This window comes from Lithobates pipiens, unplaced genomic scaffold, assembly GCF_037356315.1.
Source record: "Lithobates pipiens isolate NorthernLeopardFrog02 unplaced genomic scaffold, aLitPip1_a1.2 Scaffold_19, whole genome shotgun sequence".
NCBI classification, from domain to species: domain Eukaryota; kingdom Metazoa; phylum Chordata; class Amphibia; order Anura; family Ranidae; genus Lithobates; species Lithobates pipiens.
The window spans coordinates 86,964,101-86,987,543 of NW_027507764.1; the positions used below are offsets into that span (position 1 = coordinate 86,964,101).

Below are 23,443 nucleotides of genomic sequence, written 5' to 3' on the forward strand. Positions count from 1 at the left end.
TAGGCTGTAATGCCATTGCACATATTACCTGAATATGTTACCAACATTCAAAGAGAAGTATAGTTTTTTTTTGCTAATCATACTTACCTCGGTGGATGGAGCATCAGACCAATGCTGCAGCTGTCCCCCGGCGTCTCTGCACTGAGAACCGAGCCACCGAAAATCACTGATGGATCGTTTTTTCTCACTCCTCCCTGAGCAGAGCGATGCTGCCTGTCAGTCAGCACCTCTCCTGCTCTGATCCTCCACACTCATTGGAGCGTTGAGCTGTGGAGGGGTGGGGAGCGGCCGTCTTGGTGGATTGCTGAGCCTGCCATAAATCAAGGTACCTGGCGGATCCAGACTTCTGGATGACCCGATGCCTTGACTGATGGCAGTGACATCAGCGGAGAGCGGACTTCAGACCAACCTCCGCTGAAAACGGGTCACAGGAGTGCAAGGCGAATTGCACTCCTGTGACCCAGAGGAGAAGCCCAGCCTACAAAGCTCAGGCTGGACTTCTCCTTTGAATATTAAAAAAATATATATATATTTAAGAAAAGCCTTTTTCTTTTTTTTAGCAGCTTAGTAGATGCCCCCGACATATTCTTATGTGGTATCTCAACTGTTTTAGTTTTAGTCATATTTTAGTCAACTAAAATAGTATTCATTTAGTCGATGAAAATACTTTAGCACTGGAATAAGGTATACTGCAGCACTCTTAGAACGTAACGTGATTGTAAACAATCACCTTGCAAAACAACCCATTTGGTTTAAAACAGAAATTAATGGAAAAACATTTTTATATGGTTATGAAAAAACAGTATAAATTCCCTTTTTTATAAGTGATCACATTCCCTCTGTTCTCATCTGCATAAGAGCTGGGGGGGGGGGGGGGGGTGTCAGCAGCACTGAACTTCTCAGTGAATGGCTGTGCAGTGGGGGCATGTCAGGACAAGTCTGATCATTGGAGGAGAGTGCACTGAGTTCCCAGCATAGTTAGAGAATTGATCATTCTGTGTTCTCCTGCTTAGTGTGGTCAGGTTACAATAGAAAAACAGAGGGACTGGCAGGAACACCAGAGATTTCACAGAGAACAAGATACTTTCTTATACACGTGCATAGAACAGAAGGCACATATCTGGAATATGAAGTTTTGGTGTAACAAACGCTTTAAAGTGACCGTTGCTTTCATTCTTACTATCCCATTATCATACCTTCCAAACTTTTTGAGATGGGAACAATGAACACCTATTATAGTATAATTATGTGGACATAGAATGCACCCCCTGCCACGCCCACCTTAAAGGAGAATTGTGCAAAAAAAAAAGAAAAATGATTGGTTAAACCCACAAGTGCTTTTTTTTTTTTTACCACTACCAGCCCTCAAAATTTCCACTCGCCTGCTCATATTTGGCAAGTGGAAATTTATTGAATGCGAGCGGAGATGGGGCGCCCAGCTCTCCAGCTGCCTGAATTACAGGAGTAACGCTGCCATCACTCCTAACATTCTGAGTAGCACACAGTGCAGGCTGCGATGGCTGCTGGAGGGAGGATTTTGCTTCCCCTTCCTCTAGCTTATGGACTGGCAGTTCCAGGCACTTGCCGCTTGTTGTGTGGGTGGGATGGGAAATCAGCAATCTTCTGAGATCCAGCTACCTGAACTGTCCACCCTCTAACCTGCCTGAACCATCCACCCACCTGTTTTCTCACCCATCCACCTGCTGGAAATGCACACTTGCCTGCCCAGTGCCCCTCTGCCAGAACCACCTACCCGTCCAGCCACCCACCTGCCCGCAGTCTTGGAAGAGGGAGATGTGAGCTTACCAGGAGCTAGGGTGAGCTGAGGTAAGTCAGCTGACTGTAGTTGTTTCATTGCTCCTGATCGCTGTTCAGCACCATAGCACAAGACTAGAGGAATGGGACTGGAACAGGCTGTAATTGAGGAGGGGGTTAACATTGCCATGTCCACCAATGCAGATGGGGGATGGGGGGTCAGTGGCAGTGAAAGTTAACTCCTCCACATGCATTGGTCTTAATGGCAGTGAAAGTTACCCCCCCTTCCGCCACCCCACCTTGCATTGGTCCTCAAGGCAGAGAAATTTTAACCCACCGCCTTCCTTCTCCATTTGCGGTAATGTCAGTGAAAGTTAACCCGCTCTCTCCACACTGGGGGTCATGGGAGGGGTTACATTTCAATGCCACTGACCACCAATGTGGGGGAGGGGGTTAATAATACTGATACCTGTGCTAGCAGTTATTACTGCATCCACTGACATCAATGCTGGGGATTATTAATGCATCCACTGACATCAATGCTGGGGATTATTAATGCATCCACTGACATCAATGCTGGGGCATATTATTGCGTCTACTGAATACAGTGCTGGGAGTTACTGATGTGTCCTCTGATACCAGTGTTAGGGGTTATTATGGTGCCCACTGACATAATGCTGGGTGTTAACACATCCTCTGACACCTGTGTTGGTGGTTATTATGGCATCCACTGGCACCAATGCTGGGAGGTATTATGGCATCCACTGACACCAATGCTGGGGGTTATAATTACAGTCACTGATCTCTATGCTGGGGGGGGGGGTAACTCTAATTTGTGTTCAGGGGTGGGTAGGGTAGGGATCGGGTGGAGCAACAGGTGGCGAGTAACTTTTAAGACCTGGCTAGTGGCTCAGGACTGGAAATTAACTAAAACTTGGGTGCAGCTATGCATAGTAACCAATCAGCTTTTAGGCTTTATTGTCATAGCTGCACCAGATTCTGTGTGCACTGGTTTTAGTAAATCTCCCCCTTATAGTCATTTTATGCTTTAGTGTAGCCCTACCACTCAGAGACTACTATTTGTGCTGTATTTTCTCCCTGTAAGATCTGAAAAGTGAAAAAAGGGTGCAAGTTATGATTCATTCAAATGTCCATTGCTGACTAGTTCTCTTGAATTTTAAAGCGGTAGTAAAGTTTGCTTTTTAAATTAATACCTACAGGTAAACCTACAGTAAGGCTTACCTGTAGGTACAGTAAATATCTCCTAAATGTGCACCGTTAAGGAGATATTTACTGTAGTAGCAGCTGATGATGTTAGTGGCACCTGTGCACTGTGCTCTGAATGGATGCATTCAGAGCTCGGTGGTGTGGCCATGACTCCCATGCATAGGAGTGACGTCACTGAGGCCCAGCTATTCAAACAGCTGGAGCCTGAGAACCCAAAAGGGAGACCAGATGAAGATGAAAAAGCCATGGCAGTGGTGACAGCGCCCCACTAGCGAGCTTTATTTTAACGGCTTTACAACCACAGGCTCCATGCAGAATCATGTATATATACGTGATTCTGCACTTTCGGGTTTTGAGCACACGCTGCCGGCTTGCTCCCACTGTGAATTTTGACAGCGGGTCCCGCAAACCCAATGTCTACCAGGTCCCGCCGATCGTTCGGTACACAGAATGCCTATGTAAAGAAGGGGGCCTGTCATTCCGTGAGTACAGAAGACTGTGAAGCAGGAACACAGATTCATGTTTTCAAGTAGAGAAAGTACCCCCCCACAATCAGTAAACACTCACTAGGCACACATTTAACCCTTTGATCGCCCCCGTTAACCCCTTCCCTGCCAGTGCCATTAGTATACAGTGACCGTGCATATTTTTGTCACTGAATTAGTGCCACTTGTCCCCAAAGTGTCAAAAGTGTCAGGTGTCTGATTTGCCTGCCGCAATATCGGACTCCAGCTATAAGTCGCTGATCGCCAACATTACTAGTAAAAAATAAAAAAGTTTTTTGAAAGGAAATAAAAATATCCCATAGTTTGTCGATGCTATAACTTTTGTACAAACCAATCAATATACGCTTATTGGGAGTTTTTGTATTTACCAAAAATATGTAGCAGAATACATATTGGCCTGAAGAAATTGTTGCTTTCACAGAAACTGTTGCAATTTTTGTTTACAGTTATGTTACATGATTTGTTTAGATGCGATAAAGTAGTCAGCAGTTTTTTTTTTATTTCATCATCTAGGTTTCTTTCACGTCAAAACAAGGTTCAACTTTATTTATTGAAAGGGAAACGCAATAAAACTTCCCTGATAAAGCAACATTTCAAAAGCCAGGAAAGCTTTTTAGCCAGACGTGGAGTTTAGCTGGCAGTCATAGATTTTAGTTGCCAAAAGTCCACGATTTACATTGTCGGTCCAGGTTTTTCATACCTGCCTCTTTAAACGTCCTCGATTCCTGAATACTCAACAAATGTACAATAAAACTGTTTTGTCACTGTTCTCCAAAATGAACATGTACTTCCAACCTCTGTAATGCCAGTTTCTGAGTAAACTGAGCACACTTATGAAATGCTTGCTTTATTTAATCCCTTTATTGCCAGACCTGAAAATGTTTAAGATAATAAAGTTTTATGAAAAAATAACACATTTTGCTCTAGCTAATAAGTGCAGTAAAATTCAGTTGCCGCTTTTATCTTAATAGGCAGCATTCTGATAAATGTTGGTTTTTGTGCTGTATAAGGAGGAAATAAAACCTGTTTAATGCTACAGAGGTTAATCTTAGTGGCATGAAACTGAATACCCATGCTTTAAACCTTAACCCCGATTAATTCTATATTGAATGGGTTGGAAAGTTCAACTGTAGCTTTATCTAAGTAAGGATAAACTTTCTTTGGCTTGGTATAAAGAAAGAAAAAGATTTCTGTACAATTAAGATTTTGATAGAAGGGCCTGTGTGACGGACGCTGACTTTTGCTTTTAAAAAATAGCGACTTTTTAGAAGTAGCAAAAAACGGACAGGTGTACATGGTGGCAAGAGCTTATATACAAAGAAAATACATAAAGTCCCTGGCACACTTTTAAACTAGACAGCAAAAAAAAAGAAAAAATAATTAGAATTTACGCAGTGCCTTACATATTGTACATTTACATCAGTCCCTGTCTCTCAAGGAGCTTACAATCAATGGTCCCTACCTTATATACATACATACCATTAGCACTGAAAAAAAAAAAGAAAAGAAATCCCACATTTTGGGCTGTTCCCAGAAAAGTATTAGAGAAGAAATCTTCCCATGGGGATATTTTGATGGCCAGGGGGTCGCCAAATGATTCCCTTAATTTGAAGGGATTTCCTCTCATTTCCTGATTTGGCTTTGGAACAGGAAGTAAAGGTAAATCTAATGGGGCAAAGATGGCAAAAAATAAACCAACAGAAGTTATAACCCTCCCTTACTCTATCCAAAATGAATAAAAAAAAAGTTTTGTCTATACTTCTACTTTAATTCGAAACTATTCCCAACTATGGGACATACACCAATCAACCATGGCATTATGATCACCGACCTAATATTGAGTAGTCCCACTTTTGGCACTAAAACAGATTTGAACTGTTGAGACATAGATGCCACCAGACCTCTGAAGGTATGCTGTGGTATCTGGCTCCAAGCCGTCAGTAGCAGATCCTTTAAGTCCTGTAAGTTGCGAGGTGGGGCCTTCATGGATCAGACTTTTTCCAATACGTCCCACAGATGCCCGATAGGACTGAGAACTGGAGAATTTAGAGGCCAATACCTCAAACTCATTTTTGTGTTCCTCAAACCATTCTTGAACCATTTTTGCAGTGTTATCCTGCTGAAAGAGGCCATTGCCATCATGGAATACCGTTTCCATGAAGGGATGTACTTGGTCAGCAACAATGTTTAGGTAGGTTTTACATGTCAAGTAACATCTACAGGAATGGCAGGACCCAAGGTTTTCCAGCAGAACATTACCCAAAACATCAAACTGCCTTTGCCAGCTTGCCTCCTTTCCACAGTGCATCCTGGTGCAATTTCTTCAAAAAATAGGCAAAGCACACTCCCCCGGCCATGTTTAAGAAAATGTGATTCATCAGACCAGGCCACCTTCTTTCATTTTTTCTATGATCCATTTCTGATGGCCACGCATTGTAGGCACTTTTGGCTATGTACACTGGTCAGCTTGGGCATCCTGGCTGCTCTGTCGCTACGCAGCCCCATATACACAACAAACTGCGATGCCTCTTTTTTTTCTGCTTTCAACACTTCAACTTCAGGGATAACATATTTACTTGCTGCCTAATATATCCCACTAACTTTCAGATGCCACTGTAATCAGATAATTGATGTTATTCACTTTACCTGTCAGGGGTCATAAAGTTATAGCGGTTTGGTATATATAGAAGGCTCAGTTGGAGGTAGCCCTTTGCTCCTTAATGGTACAGCAACACACCAAAAGCACAAAAATAGCATTTGTAAGGAAGCTGAAGACTTCCGGTGAAAATGCACAAAGCAGCAAATCAGAATCCTTCTTTCTTTAAAGCTGTCCATACACTAGTAGATTTTCGAATATTTGTACGAAAATTCTCAGTACATTTGAAGGCTTGACCAATTTCAGTCGCACATATATTTTGTATATATAAATTTTCTTATCACTGTGGCCAAAATCGAATGTTGATTTGACCTCACTAAAGATTAGAAAATCAAAAACGAACAATCTTCTAATTAAACATTTTTGAATAAAATTCTGCTAGTGTATAGCCAAATATACAAACCTAGACAGCAAAAATGGCAGTTGGAAGTTCATGTGTTGCTAGAGGCAGTATTACATTTTATCATGTGCTTGCTATTTATGTATATGCCCATTTTGTAAAGCACTGTGCAAACTGTTGGCGCTATAGAAATCCTGAATAATAAAAATAATATCAGTCCCTGTATGTTTTTTAACCACTTGCCGCCTGCCCAAATGATGGCTGGACAGTGCGGCTCTTTTTCTGGGTGGACGTCATATGACGGCCTCCCAGAACGACCGCTCTCGAGAACGCCAAGTTGCTAGGACACGGCATGACCCTGATCTGTGTAAAGAGTTACAGCTGTGGCTCTTTAACCATGTGATCGGCTGTGTCCAATCACAGCCGGTCACATGTAAACACGGAGATGCCGGTAATCAGCGCTCCTTGTCTCACACCGACAGGCATCTCCTCACAGTGTACAGCTAGGTATGAAATCAGGGCATTGATCATCAGTGCACTGATTAAAATTAAGTGCCCACCAGTACCAGCAATGATTGCCCACCACTGCCAGGAATCAGTGCCAACCAGTGCCCACAACTGCCACCAATCTATGCCCACAAGTGCCAGCACTTGTGGCCATTAGTGATGCCAGTCAGTGCTGGCTATCAGCGCTGCCCAAAGCTCATCACTACTGCCTATCAATGCCACCCATCAATGCACATAAGTGCTGCCTATCTGTGCCCACCAGTGCCTCCTATCTGTGCCCAGGGCCACCTATCAGTGCCCGTAAGTGCGGCATATTCGTGCCACCTAATCAGTGCCCATAAGTGCCACCTCATCATTGCCCATCAGTGCAGCCTATCAGTGCCGCCTCATCAGCACCCATCAGTGAAGGAGAAAAAATATTTATTTAGAAAATTTACCCACAGAAACTAAGAAAAACTTTTTTTTTTGTTTTCAACATTTTTGGTCTTTTTTTATTTTTAGGAAAAAAAAAAAAAAACCCAGGAGTGATTAAATACCAACAAAGGAAAGTTCTATTTGTGTGAAGAAAATGCTAACAATTTCACATGGTTACAGTGTAGCATGACCGCACAATTGTCATTCAAAATGTGACAGCGCTGAAAGTTGAAAAATTGCCTGGGCAGGAAGGGGGTGTAAGTGCCTGTATTGAGGTGGTTAACTAAGCTCAAATTATCCTGTCGGTTGTTTGTGAAATATCTGAGATGCACCCCATTTTCAGACTTTTATTTAATGTAGTAATTAATATTCAGATTTATCGACTCTTTTCCCTAAGACCCTAACATACCTGCATTACTTTAATTGTTTGATTTTCCACACTTTGGTGGCAACTTCTATCAGAGTATGGAAGATATTATCTATATTAGATTTCTTTTCTAAAAACAGAAAACTAAACATGCCCAGTTAAACTTTCATTTGCAAGTCCTGTAATATAACAGAATTAGCTGGGTTATCACAAGTAGCATGATGGTTGCTAACATTTAATATGCAATTTATACATTTTACAAAACATGGCAATTGTTCTGTAGGTTAAGGATCATATTATGGTCACCATTCTAGCACCACTTACTGTGAAATGTTTTGAGGTTGCCCGTTCATCTTTGCTGGAGATCATGTTGGTGTTCCTCCTCGTCTCTCGCAAGCGTTCAATGGATGGTGGCTTGATGAATATCACGTAAGGCTTAAATTCATAGGTCCTTAGATGTTTTATGCTCTACCAAGGATTAAAAGAGAAAAAAATAAAAATAAATCAGATATCAAAATAAAGACATTCAGTAATAGGAAACACATTACATTTCTCAAATATGTACACTCGTATGCTAGCATTTAAAACACTTACTGTATCTGCTGTTATTTCAATGGTTAGAAGGCTTTAATTTCCACGCTCTGTGCCAGGCCTGGAAAGTCTGATCAGTTTGGCAGGCACTTCATATACCACAGCCAGTAGGGCATTTTGATGCCCAAAGCTTACACTCTGCTTTTTGAATTTGGTGGCAATTATATTTCAAACAGATCTATGTAAACATACGGAATGGATATTTTCATTTCGTACTAAATCCGTTTTGTTCACCGTCAGCCACCATTGCTGTCTATTAATAATTCCCCTTTTAACTTGGGTGATGTCATATCTGGACAGAAAGTCACATTAAAAGGCCTGGAAATTTTTACAGTTTTTTTTTTTCACTCTCATTTGGCGAGTTTAAAGTCCAAATATGTTTGATTCAAAGATTGTGTTTGCTCCCTTTTCTGGACTGCTTGTTTAGGAAGAAGATGAAATCATTTTTTTTTATAAGGTTTGTTGTTTTGGCACAAAACATTTCAGGTGAAATTGAGTTAAGAGAGGTTAAAAAAAAAAGTATTCAAGTACATAGGTCAATGAGGCAAGAGCAGCATCAGATTTCAAAGGAGGACATCCTTGGGTGATATGTGATGCCAGATGTTCATATTAGAGCTTCAAAAGGTAAATTTAATTTAAACACACACACACTGACCCAACACAATAAACGGATCGACCGGTTCAGCAGGAACTAGCCAAATTTTTATCCATCTATGAGCAGGGTTGTTCTATCGATCGACTTCAGTATAACTAGCCTGTCAACTTTTTTCCATAGGATAATGCCGCGTACACACGGTTGGCATTTCGGCCAGCAAAAGACCGATGAGAGATTTTCGTCGGAAACTGCGACCATGCGTATGCTCCATCGGAATTTTGCTGCCCGAATTTCCTCCAGCAAAAGATTGAGAGCAGGTTCTCAATTTTTCAGACGGAAAAAGTTTCTATTGGAAATTACGATCGTGTGTATGCAATTCCGATGCACAAAAACTCACGCATGCTCAGATTCAATTACGAGACGGAAGCTATTGGCTACTGACGATTGAACTTCCATTTTCTAGTCCCGTCGTACGTGTTGTACACCACCGCGTTCTTGACAGAATTTGGTGTGACTGTGTGTATGCAAGACAGCTTGAGTGAAATCCCGTCAGAATTCCGTCGGGAAAACCATCAGAGCTTTGTCCGACCAAAATTCCGATCTTGTGTAGACGCCATTACTGCTGCCGGCAGTAATCATAGTATTCAGATGGCGGGGAAAGTTCCCGCTGTCAGAATACAATAGCACAGTAGGAGTGATTCCCCCATCAACACTGAATATGTTGGTGGTAGAATCAAGCATTTTTCTTTCCTTCAACCCATGGTTAAAGGAAAAAAAAATTACACAATGTAAGGCCAGCCTTAGCTTTGGGTGATGATGTTAATATGAGAAGTCAGGTTTCTGTACAGAAGGGATTTGGGCTCAAAAATCTTTTTACATTTTACAAAAATAACTTATGTTATTGTATTAAATGTCATGACAAATTAATTGCCTGAAAGAAAGCCTGTTTTAACCAAACAGCTGGCTTTTTACACTTACAAAGTAAGTGAAAAATGAAAGGGATATGCAGACTTGTTACAGTTGCCAGAGAGCATAATTGGGGGGTCGGTAACCCTTTGATCGCGATCTACCTGTCGACCGCCGGCAGGTGACAGGTAGATTGCCAATGACTCCATGCCCTGCTGACCCACAAGTGTTTCTGCAATTTGTAATGCATTTTGTGCATAGTGAAACGGATGACTTTTGGGAACTGTGGGGTGATATGTGCGGCTGATTCGCAGTGCGAGTCTAGTGTGTCTTTTGGACAGTGCAATGCAAATTTGTGCTCTATAGAGATCTATGGGAACTGTCAGAAGGCAATGTGTTTTTGGTGCCCCATCTGCTATTCAGATGGATGCACCCTCTAAGCCTCCCTCTCACATTAAGCTTTCCGAGCAGAGCATGCTTGTGTGTGTGCAGTGGGACAATGGTATGAGAGGAGTGTGACAGGACAGACCATGCCCCTCCACACAGGTGCCAGGCAGGACGGGGGCTTCCTGAGTAGAGGAGCAATGATGAATGACTATTGCACAGTAGCGAGCAGGGATAGTCTTCTCCCCTCTGCTTCCCTACCTGGTGTGCTCCCGGTCCATGCTACTCTGTGAGCTTGTCCCTCATTCCTCCCCTCACCTCTACCTCCATGTCAGTCCCCCGCAGATCACTACTCTCTTCTCTTGTTGCCCTGCCCCCGATCTGTCAGTTACGGCAAGGATAATGCAGTCCAGCTGGAGCCAGCTCAGAGATGCTACAATGGGGAAGCTCAAGAGAGAGGGGTTGAGAGCATAGCATGGGGGGGGGGGGGGGTGGAAGATGCTGAGAACATTCTACAGTCCAGGACACAGGGCTGGGGACTTCTACACATTGAGGGGGACTGAGACCTCCCCCCCACACATTGAGGGGGGACTGAGGACATCCCATATGTGGGAGAGTTGCAGAAGCAAGCATGGGGAAGGGGGTGAGTCCTTGTCATGCTGGGACTTGTAGTTTGCAGGCAGCAGAAGAATCCCAGTGTGACATGAATGGCAGTGGAGACAAGCCTACTGACACCATCCACTGCCCTACCACTGTCTGTCCTTCTGACACTGTCCCTTTTAAGGTAGTGTAAATATATATTTTTACAATGATATTTATATTACTATAGTTTTCTACGTTTTTATTACTATTTAGTTAGGCCTTGCTAGTTAGTTTCTTTTTTTTTTAAAAAGGGCACAAACCCCAGTGATCTTTGATCTCTTTAATGTTATTCAGGTAGATCTCTATCTCTTAAAGGTTGCCTACCCCTGGACTAATTTATCAATAAGTAAAAGCTAGGGGGAACCCAACCCCTTCCGTCCCTAACAGGTCAGCCTGTATCCTCCTCGATTCCCTGCAATCAACCGTGTGCCAAAGCCCTGAAGTCCGCTCTTGCTCATTGTCGTTCACCATCAAAATAACGGGCTGCACACTGAAGACATTAAACTCCAGCCGTTTATTGTAAGGACAGCTGCTCACTCCCACCCAAAGCCATGCCCTCAACATATTTCACCAACAGCAGGGCTTACTCATGGGGATGATCTCAGCTAGAGAGGGCTAGAAACTTTTGTTTTGGGGAAAACCAACCATCTCAGTGGCTTTTTAGCTTTTCTCCAAGCATGGTACATTTTAAGGAGGCCAAGACTTCTAGTGGTGGTTCAGCATGTAAAGAATGGAAAAAAAAAAAACAGCTGTGGGTCTGTGGTATGTAATCCACAAGCCACTAGTGATCCCACACAAGAATGAGCTGCTGGCTATAGCCCGCTGTATGACATTAATTAACCACTTGGCATTGGTTAATTGCAGGCTACTAGTGCAGTTGCCAAATTCACATTACCTTTTCTACTGACATTTAAAAAATGTACTGAAAGGGTACAATTAAAGTGGTTGTAAACCCTTACAAACCACTTTGACCTACAGGTAAGCCTAGATTAAGGCTTACCTGTAGGTCCAAGAAATATCTCCTAAACCTACACGGTTTAGGAGATATTTGCCAAAACACAGGCACTGCTGTCTACGGCGCATGTGCACTGAGCGCGCCGCTATCAACGGCAATAAGCCGCGAGTGGCGGCTCCCGTGCGCATGCGCGGGAGTGACGTCATCGCGGCTTCGTCGAATGACAGCGCTGGAGCAGCGAGACCCACCGAGAAGATGGAGGCTCCGTACACAAGGGGACAGCGGTGAGTTCGCTGGCTCCTGTGTCAGGTAAGTGACACATAATGGACTACTATGCGATGCATAGTAGTCCATTATGCTTTACCTTTGCAAGGAATCAAAGAGGAAGTAAACCCATCAGGGTTTACTTCCTCTTTAATAAACAAAGTTTCAGAAAAAACGCACTGGCTTTTTTTTCACAAACATATGCAACACCATACTGGTTGGGCTCTCTGGCTCCAGAATATTAATGCAGCTCAATAGTACAAGCAGGAGATTGCTCACTAGTTTCTGCATCCTCCTCTACGTGCTGGCAGTTAGGTTAGTAAGCAGGGCAGCCATATTAGGGCCTCTGTCCATGGGTTTCGGGGCTTACATGGATGATATCAGTTTGAGATGCTTCTGATATCATTCATTAACAAATTAATTTAACTTGTAGTTGACCTCTTTCTGACCTGTATCAAGCAATGTTTACATCTCAATAGACATGTACAAGAATACAAAAACCTGTTTGAAGCAAACAAAAGTTGATACGGATCTTTAAAGTGGTGGGTGGGAAGAAGGTTTTGAGTTGTACAAGCCAGACTCACACTAAATGGCAGGAAGAGTCTAAAACCCACAGACTTTTTTTTTTTATCCGTGCACTAATTTTTACAAAATGGCTTGCTAGCAGCCATTTTGTGGTCTTATGTCACAAATAGGGACCAATACTCTGTCTGCAACCAGTCCAGTTTATTGTAGAAGTACTGTGTCAGAGAGTTGTACAAACCGTCCAATTCAACATTTCCATTTTCCACATGGCACTGGAAAACGAGAATGGAGAATGTAACTGGATGCTATGGACAAGTCGTGCTATTTAGGACAGTTCTTCCCGGTCTTCCGTGAGGAACTGTTTGCTACAGAAACATGTAGCCTTCTTTGTACACAAAGTCCAAAAAGAGCCTCCAACCAGCAAACAAAGAGTCCATAAGAATCTGATAGTAGCGTTTGTTTAGCAAGACAATATAGAACAGCCAGATGTTTGATTAAAAAAAGTGACATAGCGCATGGGAGATTTTAAATCAAACTCGCTCAGTATCAGCAATGAGCTGATCTTGCTACTATTTTCCTCCTTCATCATTAATTGTGGTGAGTCTGCCATTTTGAGTCTTTCTATGTTTATGCAACATGTGAGCCCTGAAGAAGGGTGATACTTTTGAACAACCAACAAGATTTTTGGACTCAGAGCTCTATGGTCTGGCACCTCTTTTGGACTTTGTATATTTAATTTCCTTTTATAGGGGCACTGTGTTGGTGTTTAAGAGCAGCCTCAATAGAGCAATTGAGTCCATTATGAGTTTGTTTGAACTTCATGATCCATTGATGAGCAAATCCAGCACCTAAAATTACACATATTCCATATAGGCCTTCTATGGCTGAAGTTCTGCCATGGTATATATTGTCTAAATGCCAATGATAGTGCAATATGTTTCATAAACTATAGTGATAAGATTAGTGAAATACAGGTCTGTGTTATATATTAACAGGTTATTATTCCTACAGCAAAGCCGAAGTACACATGAGAGAAGAGGCAGGTCCTCAGCCTGTGCTAGGTGTGTGCCTTAACAGCTCAGTAAAGGAGGCTTTCCACTTACTTCAAAGCTCTGGATAATGATAACTTTCAAAACTCCATCCAAGAACCTTGGCAAGTAGGGGAGATACTGCTGAGCAAGTGCAAGGAGACCGATACTTGCTGAGTCAGGTGGGCATAATAAAACTGAGGAATTGCGCTACAATGGCAATAAAATCTTAGTAAGACTAAATTAACAGTGTCCCAAGTGAGCTCTTAAGGAGTAGCTGCTTGAAAACTTCATAAATGGGATAATAGGATCAGCTCAGATCATAGAGGACATTTACAAGAACAAAGTCTCCTGCAGGTAGAAGGAAAAGTGGAAATGCAATGTGCTTAGGCAGTGTGTAGCTGAACTGAAGTCTTAAGGAGCTGCAAGTATTAGCATGTATTCTGACAGTGAGTGAACTACATATCCAAGCATTAGGATATGCTTCTATTTTGAATGACATGCTAGATCTTGCATCTGGAAGACCTCAGGATGCCAATTGCTCAACTGTGAAATGAAAAAACTTGAAGTATTGTTCTACTTCAAGCTGGCATGTGCTTAAACATATTCTGCTCTTGATGTTAGTTGACAATATTGATGACTTTCCACAACTTTGTGTGTTTTTTTGTGTTCTATGTATTCTGAAAAACGGGAATAAACAGATATTTGAACTAAACATATTCTGATCTTGCATAACCCTCCTAAAAGTGGTTGTAAAGGCTAAATATTTTCTACCCTAATGTAGTCTATGCATTAAGGTAAAAAACTTTCCAGGAACTCCCTCCCTGTCCCCTCCTGAATACTTCCCTGAGCCCAAAATCAATCCAGTGCTGTGCCTGAGAGAAGCTTTTCTGCTTCTTCTTTCCTTGATGGCTCAGAGACAGCAGTGGGAGCTGTCCCTTAATCAAACCCAGTGAGGAGGGGGTGGGGAGGGGTCAAACCCACTCATTTGCCCCATAGCAAATACTTGGAATGGCGGTAGACACTGAAGAGGTGGGGTGGAACAGCTCCGGCAGAGACCCGAGAAAAGGAGGTTCAGGGTGGCTATTTGCTATACATTGCACAGAGCAGGTAAGTAAAAAAAAATAATCCCTTGGTGACACTTTAAGTTATGACTTGACTAGCTGTAAAAAAATATTTTCGGTAAAGAGCTGGGGTTGAGGAAACACAAACACACATATATATACAGGGCTCAGCCCACCTTTCTCAGGGACTTGAGAAAGATGGGTCGAGGCCAGTCGAAACATTGGACACAATAAATAGCTGATTTTGAACATTCTCTTCTGCTTCAAAAAATGTACCTCAACATTCACTTGTTAATATATCCATGCTTTTAAGCAGTACACCAAGGCGAACTTCATCTCATGATTATTTGCTGCAGTGACTACTACTGGGCTAAATACACACACACACACACACACACACACACACACACACACACACACATATATATATATATATATATATATATATATATATACATAGAGGGGTTTGAAACAAAAAACATGGAAACACTACATGATTGGATGTGTGCAGGTGTGAAAGTGACAACATGTTTTGTGTTGAAAGTGGAAGTGATGTAACGTTCTTTTGCTTCTGTCGTGTGATAAGACACCCAGCTAACAGTTAGGAAGCCTCAATATCATCTTTCACTGCATGCGCTGCTAGTGATATGGAGTCATGTCAGAGCTTTCCAAGTTTCAAAGAGGGCAAATTGTTGGTGCCCGCTTAGCTGGTTCCCCTGTGGCGGGAGCTGCCAATATATTTAAGGTGTCATGAGGTACAGTATCAAAGGTTATGACGGCATATTCCGGGAAAACGTCATCCAATTAGCATAAACGTGGTCCACATGGTCAACTGACCAAAAGAGGCAAAAAGTGCAGGATTGTGACCCGGAAAAAGAAAACTACTGCTGCAAAAGCAATATCAATGCTCAGAATAGCGGAGAGTGGTGCAACACCAATAAATTGTGGACTAGCGATCAATGAAAGACTGTAATATGGCCCAATAAATCGAGCTTCATGCTTTTCCCAACCACTGGATGTGTTTACATGTGGTGAACACCGTCCCAAGCTTACGACTGTGTCTTGTGCCAACGGTAAAGCATGGTGGCAGCGCAAGTATGGTTTGGGCAGCTATATCTTGGTATTCTGCAAGCCTCATCATCACCTTGAAAGGTAGAGTCACTGCCAGCAACTATGCCCCCCATGGTGCAGACACTGTTTCTCAAAGACTGCGCCATTTACCAAGATGATAATGCTCCGATTCAAACAACTGGTGTTGTCAAATCATGGTTTGACAAGCATGCAGATGAATTCTCGCACCTTCCCTGGATGCCGGAGTTGCCGAACCTCAATATCATAGAGCCACTGTGGTCAATTTTGGAGAACAAGGTTTAAGCTTCTTTTCTGCCTCTGGAATTTCTACAAGAACTGGAATGATTTTTGCATGAAGTGTGGTGTCAGATTCCATTATCCACCATCCAAGACTTATATTTGTCAAAGGTGGTCCAAACACAATATTAGGTAACAATTTTATTCTTTAACCTGGTGTTTGTATATTTTTCTCCAACCCATATATATATATATATACATACACATACACACAACCCAGAACAGATGTCCCCACTAAAAGGTATATCCACTATTACTGTACTGGTGACAATTGTGCAATTTGCATCTAGCATCACTTTCTGACCTGGTGACATTAGGACAAATTGAGGGAGCGAATCTTCCCACTCGAAGCATAGCTCTAACCACAACTAAAAATTTGATATACTTTCCCAGTCTGACTATTTCCTACCTGTATCACATTTGCCATGTCTCACTGGCTGCTGGAATCGCCAATAGTGCATAGTAGACTACAAAACTTTGAAGCAGTACATGCATGGAATTTTTTTCACATTTACAAACTCACATGAAAACTTTATACTTTAATTATTATAACAGTTTTCTAAAACTTGGAATGGTTAAGATATAACTATGGTTATGCAAATTATTTCAATCAATGTAGGAAAACACAGTTCCAAGGTTTTTCAGTTTTGGGTTTATTCCAATCTGTCACTGTGACATTTGCTGCTCAACCTGGTCTATATATAAATGTACACAGAATATAAAGGCAAGTGAAATAAAAAAATGTATTATTCTTCTACATTTTATTGTTGCATTTATTAGTGTTATTATTATAGTTATCAGAATACAATATCTTAGTTAAGTTGCTCATTAGAATAATAGACAAATATTATTTCAATTAATATATACTATAATTTCTCTTTAAGATCACTCAGGTGTTTCTCCTTAAAAGAACCCAATGTCCTTGTGACATTACTAACATGTGATCCTTTGCCAGAACACGGGGAGACATAAGGTGAAGCTATACAGAGAGATATGATGGGGAACACCTTTCACCACAGCAAGTGTCTGCAGAATGTTACAGCCTTGAGGAATGCTGACCGGAGTGTCTCCTCGGAGTAGAGTCATTGTTCCTCACATTGCAGGAAGAACTCAGCTCATTCTGAAGGCTTCTGTCATATAAATTCAGCCAATGACTACAATGTGTCACCTGCAGTCTGAATGCTGAAAACACCCTTTATTTCATTTCAAGATGAAAGTCAGCAGAATCAAACCGACCATCCCTCCAGAGGTCTATTAGCGAATGACTATTAATATTCTGCTATCTCAGCATTTTCCACAATATTACAAAATATTGGACATTTTTCTGAAAGAAAATGCTTAGATATTTGAAACTCGCTTTTCTGGTAAATTTGATACTGCAAAGCGACACAGTGAAATAATAAACTTTGCAGTTTGTATCACCTATAACTTGTTCCCCTGGGCTTGTACAGAAATGCATCCATTGTGGATGGCGGTAATAGTTGTTACTTGACGAGTGGGAGCAGAGGGCGCTACCGAGGAGATGAAAAGAGAATTGAAGCAACAGCAGAACTGTCACTCACAGCAGCCAACGATAATTTATTTTTAGGGGGCAAGTAAGAATGATTGTTTGCTGCAAGAAACTGCTCTTGCGTTTTGTACACTGGCAATGTTTAACACTGAATAATCTATTCTAAATACTTTGGGGGAATCAAAGACAAGTACACATGGAATCAAAAACATTTTCAACAGGGCACAATACTTCCAAAGCCAAGACAGATGTTCTCAACCAGTGGAAAGTGGTGAACGATTCAATCTGATAAAGTACATTTTTAGGTTTTTACAAAAAATTCTAATATGAAAAAGATTCCTGTATAACCTGACTATAAGATGTTCAATGGGACAGTTAATGCGTACTGGTAGTTCTCTCTTCTTTGGAAATTAAGAGGTAATTTATGTTATCCTGAGAGAGCTTGCAATGTTTACTTTTGCACTTAACACTAACTAAACTAAACTTGACTAATTATTTATTATTTTTTAATTTATTGCAGAAGAGACGTGCTATGTCTCTTCTACAATACCAGTCTTCTATTGAATACAAAAGGAGATACATATAGCACAGCTCAGCATGCATTCCCAGCAGACTCCGCATGTGCCGAAATGAGACTCCTGTGTACATGTGCAAGATGACGTTATTCCCTGACCTGCCAATTACAAGGACGAAAACTTGGCAGAAGATGACAGCGGCCAGCGAGGGATTAAAAGTGATACTGGCAAGAGGAGGTGTTTCGGAGAGTTTAATTCCACTTTAAAGGCTAAATTCACCTTTTCCGAAAAATAGCCTATACAAGCAAGGGACACCAGTGGATATAAAAAAAAGAAAAACTTTAAAAACGTTAATTATATTGTTATACCAGTAGGCCATTTAAGCTCCCTCAGAAGCATGGCTGAAAAACTCCCAGTTAGCAACAACAACATCCTGCGTTATTGATAGGATGTGAAAACTGTAGCTCGCTTCTGGTGTTCTGCCAAAACAGCCAAATCATCAAAATCTCCAGCCACGTCATTTCTGGTGACTCTCGAGCAGCAGTAACTGCAGATTTCGATTACTTGGCTATTTTCAAAGAACACCAGCAGAGTATACACTACAGTACATGGCGAGTTGGCTGTTTTGACAGAGCCCCAGCTAAGGTAAGCTAAAAAAAAAAGTTGTTGCAGCCTTGGAGGCGGCCATGTTGTTGGTTACTAGCAGGCGGACTAACAATGTACAGTCATTATATTGTGTGCCGTAATGTATTAGCTGCCAGTGTTATTGTGAAAACAGCCAAGGCATCGAAATCTCCAATTACTGCTGCTGGAGAGTCACCAGAAGTGACGTGGTTGGAGATTTTGGCAAATATTGGCAGAACACTGGCATTACAGGAGCAAAGACCAATGTTTTTTGCATCCTAGCAATATAGCAGGTTGTGCATATTGCAAACTATTTTCTTCAGCCAAGCTTCCAGAGGGGTCCACATGGCATACAGATATGAAAATAAAATGAAAGAACATTTTACAAAGCTGCACAGTCATTTAATACCCATCAGGGCCCCTTGAATGCATAAGCCATTTTGTGGACAATGTGAACTTCGTGCTTAAAGCCCAACTCCAGGATAATTTTTAATTGTTTAAATAGCTGTCCAGGGGTTTAATTAAAAAAAAAAAAAAAAAAAAAGAAGATTAGCTCATCTCCTCCACACACTCTGTCCCCTGAAGTTATCTCATTGCGCCAAAAGAGGTCCTTGGTCTCCGGGTTGAGAACTAAACAGTTTCTACTTCTGAAGCTCTTGAAGCGTATCTAAACCAAAAACGCAAACATGTAATATATTGCAGCTGATCAGTCCCTAAATGTGTTAGCGGCATTACTTTTTTTTGGTTATATTTCCACCTGGTGATCCAGCCACACACACACTTCTTGTCTTAGGGTGGCTTCATTCTATGGGGGAGCAACAGAGCTACCTCTGGATAGCAATATAGGGTGTGTGTAGTGTTATGCCACGTACACACGCTCAAATTGTCCGGTGGACTTGGTCCAGCAAACAATCCACCGGACTTTATAACTAACGGACTTGGTCACACACAGACACTCTGAAAGTCCGGCGATTTCTAACGCGATGATGTACAGCACGTACAACGGGACTACAAAAAGGAAGTTCAATAGCCAGTAGCCAATAGCTTCCTTCTCGTACTTGCTTCAGAGCCTGCATCATTCTAAGTCCGCCGGACTAGCACACTGACAAACGGATTGTCCGCTAAAAGCCAAGTGGACAAATTTTGAGTCAAAACTACTTTCTAAGTCCGCCGGACTTTTACGATGAAAAAGTCCGCTGGAGCCCACACACGATTGAATTGTCCGGCGTACTGTGGTACGGCGGACTAAGTCCGCCGGACAATTTGATCGTGTTTACGTGGCATTAGATGCACTAGAAATTTTAGATGGACTTGACTAACAAATTAAAGCCACAAACCAGTTAACACCATTAGCATTTACAGCAAGTTTGCCTTTCTTTTTTGCATAAAGGTTTTACATAGATCAACAAAAGCTGACCACCCCTGTCAGTGTTCAATGGCTTGTCTCAACCATTCTAAGTGCTACTTATGCTGCACAAATGGTCTGTTAAAGAAAACTGAAAAATAACAGACTTACTAGCCAGATCAACAAGTTAAAATGAAGGGAAAAACTATAAAAAGAAAACAAATGCAGCAACCACATATTTAAGAGCAGGTAAACAGCAATATATGAAATGTTTACTTTTGGGTTTAGATATGTTTGATTAAAAGAGAAGTACATTTTTTACAAAATTATACTTACCAAGGTGGATGCAGCATTGGTCCGAAGCTGCATCTGTCCCCCCCGCCAGCTGTAAGGATGAGAATCGAGCGTTCAAAGACTGCTGATCGCTTGGTTCTAAGAGCTCCGTAAACAGAGAGCTGGTGATCCAAATAAATTGTAGTGTTTTGGCATGGTGGAAAGGTTCAGTATTAACAAGCATAACTTGCATTTTGGACGCAAGTTCTGCTTTAAAGTGACACTAAACAATACCCTTATTCTCCAAAAAGAATTTATACACATACACTACCTAATGGCCCTGTAATCTGTTTTCCTTTCATTCATTTCTGCCTCCTGGGAACATCCTGTGAGCTCCTGAACCTCGCCTTTTAACCCTCCCATCCGTTTGTTTGGCATGAGTAGTGCATGTTGTGGTTATGTGCACTGTTCTATGCACACCACAGATCCCATAGTTCGTAGTGCATAGTCCATGTTGGGAGCGAGCAAGAGAGGTTAGCTACATTTATGTGCTACTTTAACCGCTTAGCGACTGCCCACCGTAGATTTACTGTGGCAGGGCAGCCGCTCTGTGCCAGATCACATACCTGGGTCAGTTCTGGATCTGGGGTGTGCGCGCCTCCGGCGGCCTGCTCCAGGTGTGATTGGACACAGTGGGAGGCAATCAGTGGGTCCGGCAGATACAATGTCTGACAGGACCCGCTGATCATTTGCGAGAGAGGCAGAATGGCAGTCTGCCTATGTAAACAAGGCAGACTGCCGTTCTGTGAGAGGGGAATGTGCTGATCTTTAAATTCCCCCAGTCAAAGCACCCCCCCCCCACAGTTATCAATCACTCCTAGGGAACACATTTAACCATTTGATCGCCACCGATGTTAACCCCTTCTCTGCCAGTGTCATTAGTACAGTAACAGTGTATATTTTTAGCACTGATCACTCTATTAGTGTCACTGGTCCCCAAAAAGTGTCAAAAGTGTCAGCTAGGTGTCCGATTTGTTCGCCGCAGTCCTGCTATAAGTCACTAATCGCCATCATTACTAGAAAGAAAAAAGATATATACCATAGTATGTAGACACTAGCTTTTGCACAAACCATTCAACGTATACGTATTGGGATTTTTTTAACCAAAAATATGTAGCAGAATACATATTGGCCTAAATTGATGAAGAAATTTGATTTTTTTTTATTGGGAATATTTTCTTTGTCAAAATTTTTATTATCAATAAACAGAAGAATTACACAGTACGATGTAGTCAAAAGCTAAATACAACATTAGATACAAAACATAAGAGCAGTAGTACTGGGACATGGTCCTTATGTAACAGAGTCAAGTACAAAACAAGAGCATGACACTCTGATCCAAGTGGAGAGTAATTATCTATTAAAACAATCAAGAACCAAACAACCCGGAATCACCGGGGATGGAGAAATAAGTTACTCCCAGAAGTAAGGTGCATAATTTACAGGGGAGTACAGGTACTGCGAGGGCAGAGTTTTTCAGGTATGGGGAGAAAAAAGGAAGACAGCAGTTAAACTGGAAACAAGGATAAGAGTAGAGGGGAAAAAGAAAAAAGCAAGGAAGAGAAAGAGAGGGAGATCGGTCGGTCGGTCCGCACAGACCCAGGCCGTCAAGCCTTGAAGAGGATCTCATCGTAAGGGGTAATTCAGGGTTCTAAAAGCTTGGGATCTAAGTCAGGGGGTAAGAAGCGTCTTATCCAGGGCTGCCAAACTTTGTGAAACCGTGGCATGCGGTCTAGAATTTTCGCTTCGATCTTGCAATGGATCATAGCCTGTGTGACCCTGTTTTTAAGTTCAGCTACGGGGAGTGTCGGTGTCTTCCAGGCTCTAGCTATTGTTTGTTTTGCTGCCGTGGTTAGCTGGAGGAATAGGGATAACTGACTTCGAGTGCAATTTCGGGGTGATAGATTAAGTAGGGCTAGAGATGGGTCAGGTGGCAGGGAGTCCCCCAAGAGTACTGATGCCATCTGGAATGTCGCTGCCCAAAAGCGTTGGGCAACCGGGCATGTCCACCAGATATGGATATGGGTGCCTGCCTCGATACAGCCTCTAAAGCATGTAGCGGGTTAGCCGGGGACAAACTTGGCTATTCTAGCGGGGACTAGATACCACCGCATAAGGACTTTAATTTTGGGAGGCTTTACTTGTGTTGGCCCAAATCGTTGTCCATGCATCAGCGCCAAGTTCTATATTGAGATCTGTAGACTATCTAGTGGCATAGAGCGGGAGGGGAGCGGGGGGGAGTGAATTGAGAGTATAGTAGGGAGATGATGGCAGGGGCGTGCGGGTCAGAGTCACATATTTTCTCATAGGTTGACATGTATTCATGTGTATTATTAGGTTTGGGTATCGAATTTACAAAGTGGGAAATTTGTAGATAGCGGAAGCATTCCCTATTAGGAGTTCGAAATTGGGTTTGTAATATGGGGAAAGGTTTGATCTGTCCATTTTTTGTTAGAGTACAAATTCGGTCCAGGCCTACCCCAGACCAAGCCGCAAATAGGCCTGGCTCGGAGAAGGCCGGGCCGAATGATGGATGTCCAAGGATGGAGAGTAAAGGCAAGTGCTGCAATTTGAGGCGAAAAGGCTTGTGGATCATGTCCCAGATCTTAAGGGAGTGCAGTGTAACCGGATTAGCAGGTTTGCCTCTCTGCGTGGGGAGAAGCCATAGGAGATTGGATATAGATATAGGGTAATATTGGGAATATTTTATAGCAAAAATTAAAAAATATTGGGTCTTTTTTCGTATATAGTGCAAAAAATTAAAACCGCAGAGGCAACAAATACCACCAAAAGAAAGCTCTATTTGTGGGGAAAAAATACATCAATTTTTTGGTGTATGGCATCGCATGCCCGCACAATTGTCAGTTAAAATAAGGCAGTTGCAAAAAATGACCTGGTCAACCTTCTGGAACTGAAGTGGTTAAGCAGGGACTTTCAACAGCATGTTTTAAAGACGATACAAGTCTTTGAAAGTCAAAAATCTATTTATATAAATATTGCTAAAGAAAATATTGCCTTGTGT

The 23,443-nt window shown here is 42.0% G+C and overlaps 1 protein-coding gene across 3 annotated transcripts in view; it reads right to left on the reverse strand.

The window, feature by feature from the left end:
* The window catches only part of MPP7 (MAGUK p55 scaffold protein 7), a 682,552-nt gene that overhangs the window by 17,513 nt on the left and 641,596 nt on the right, over positions 1–23,443 (reverse strand). For all 3 annotated transcript variants that reach the window (XM_077491041.1, XM_077491039.1, XM_077491040.1), the window contains one exon: positions 8,097–8,240. In XM_077491041.1, the coding sequence (XP_077347167.1) occupies positions 8,097–8,240 (144 nt within the window). The remainder of the gene's footprint in view (positions 1–8,096; positions 8,241–23,443) is intronic.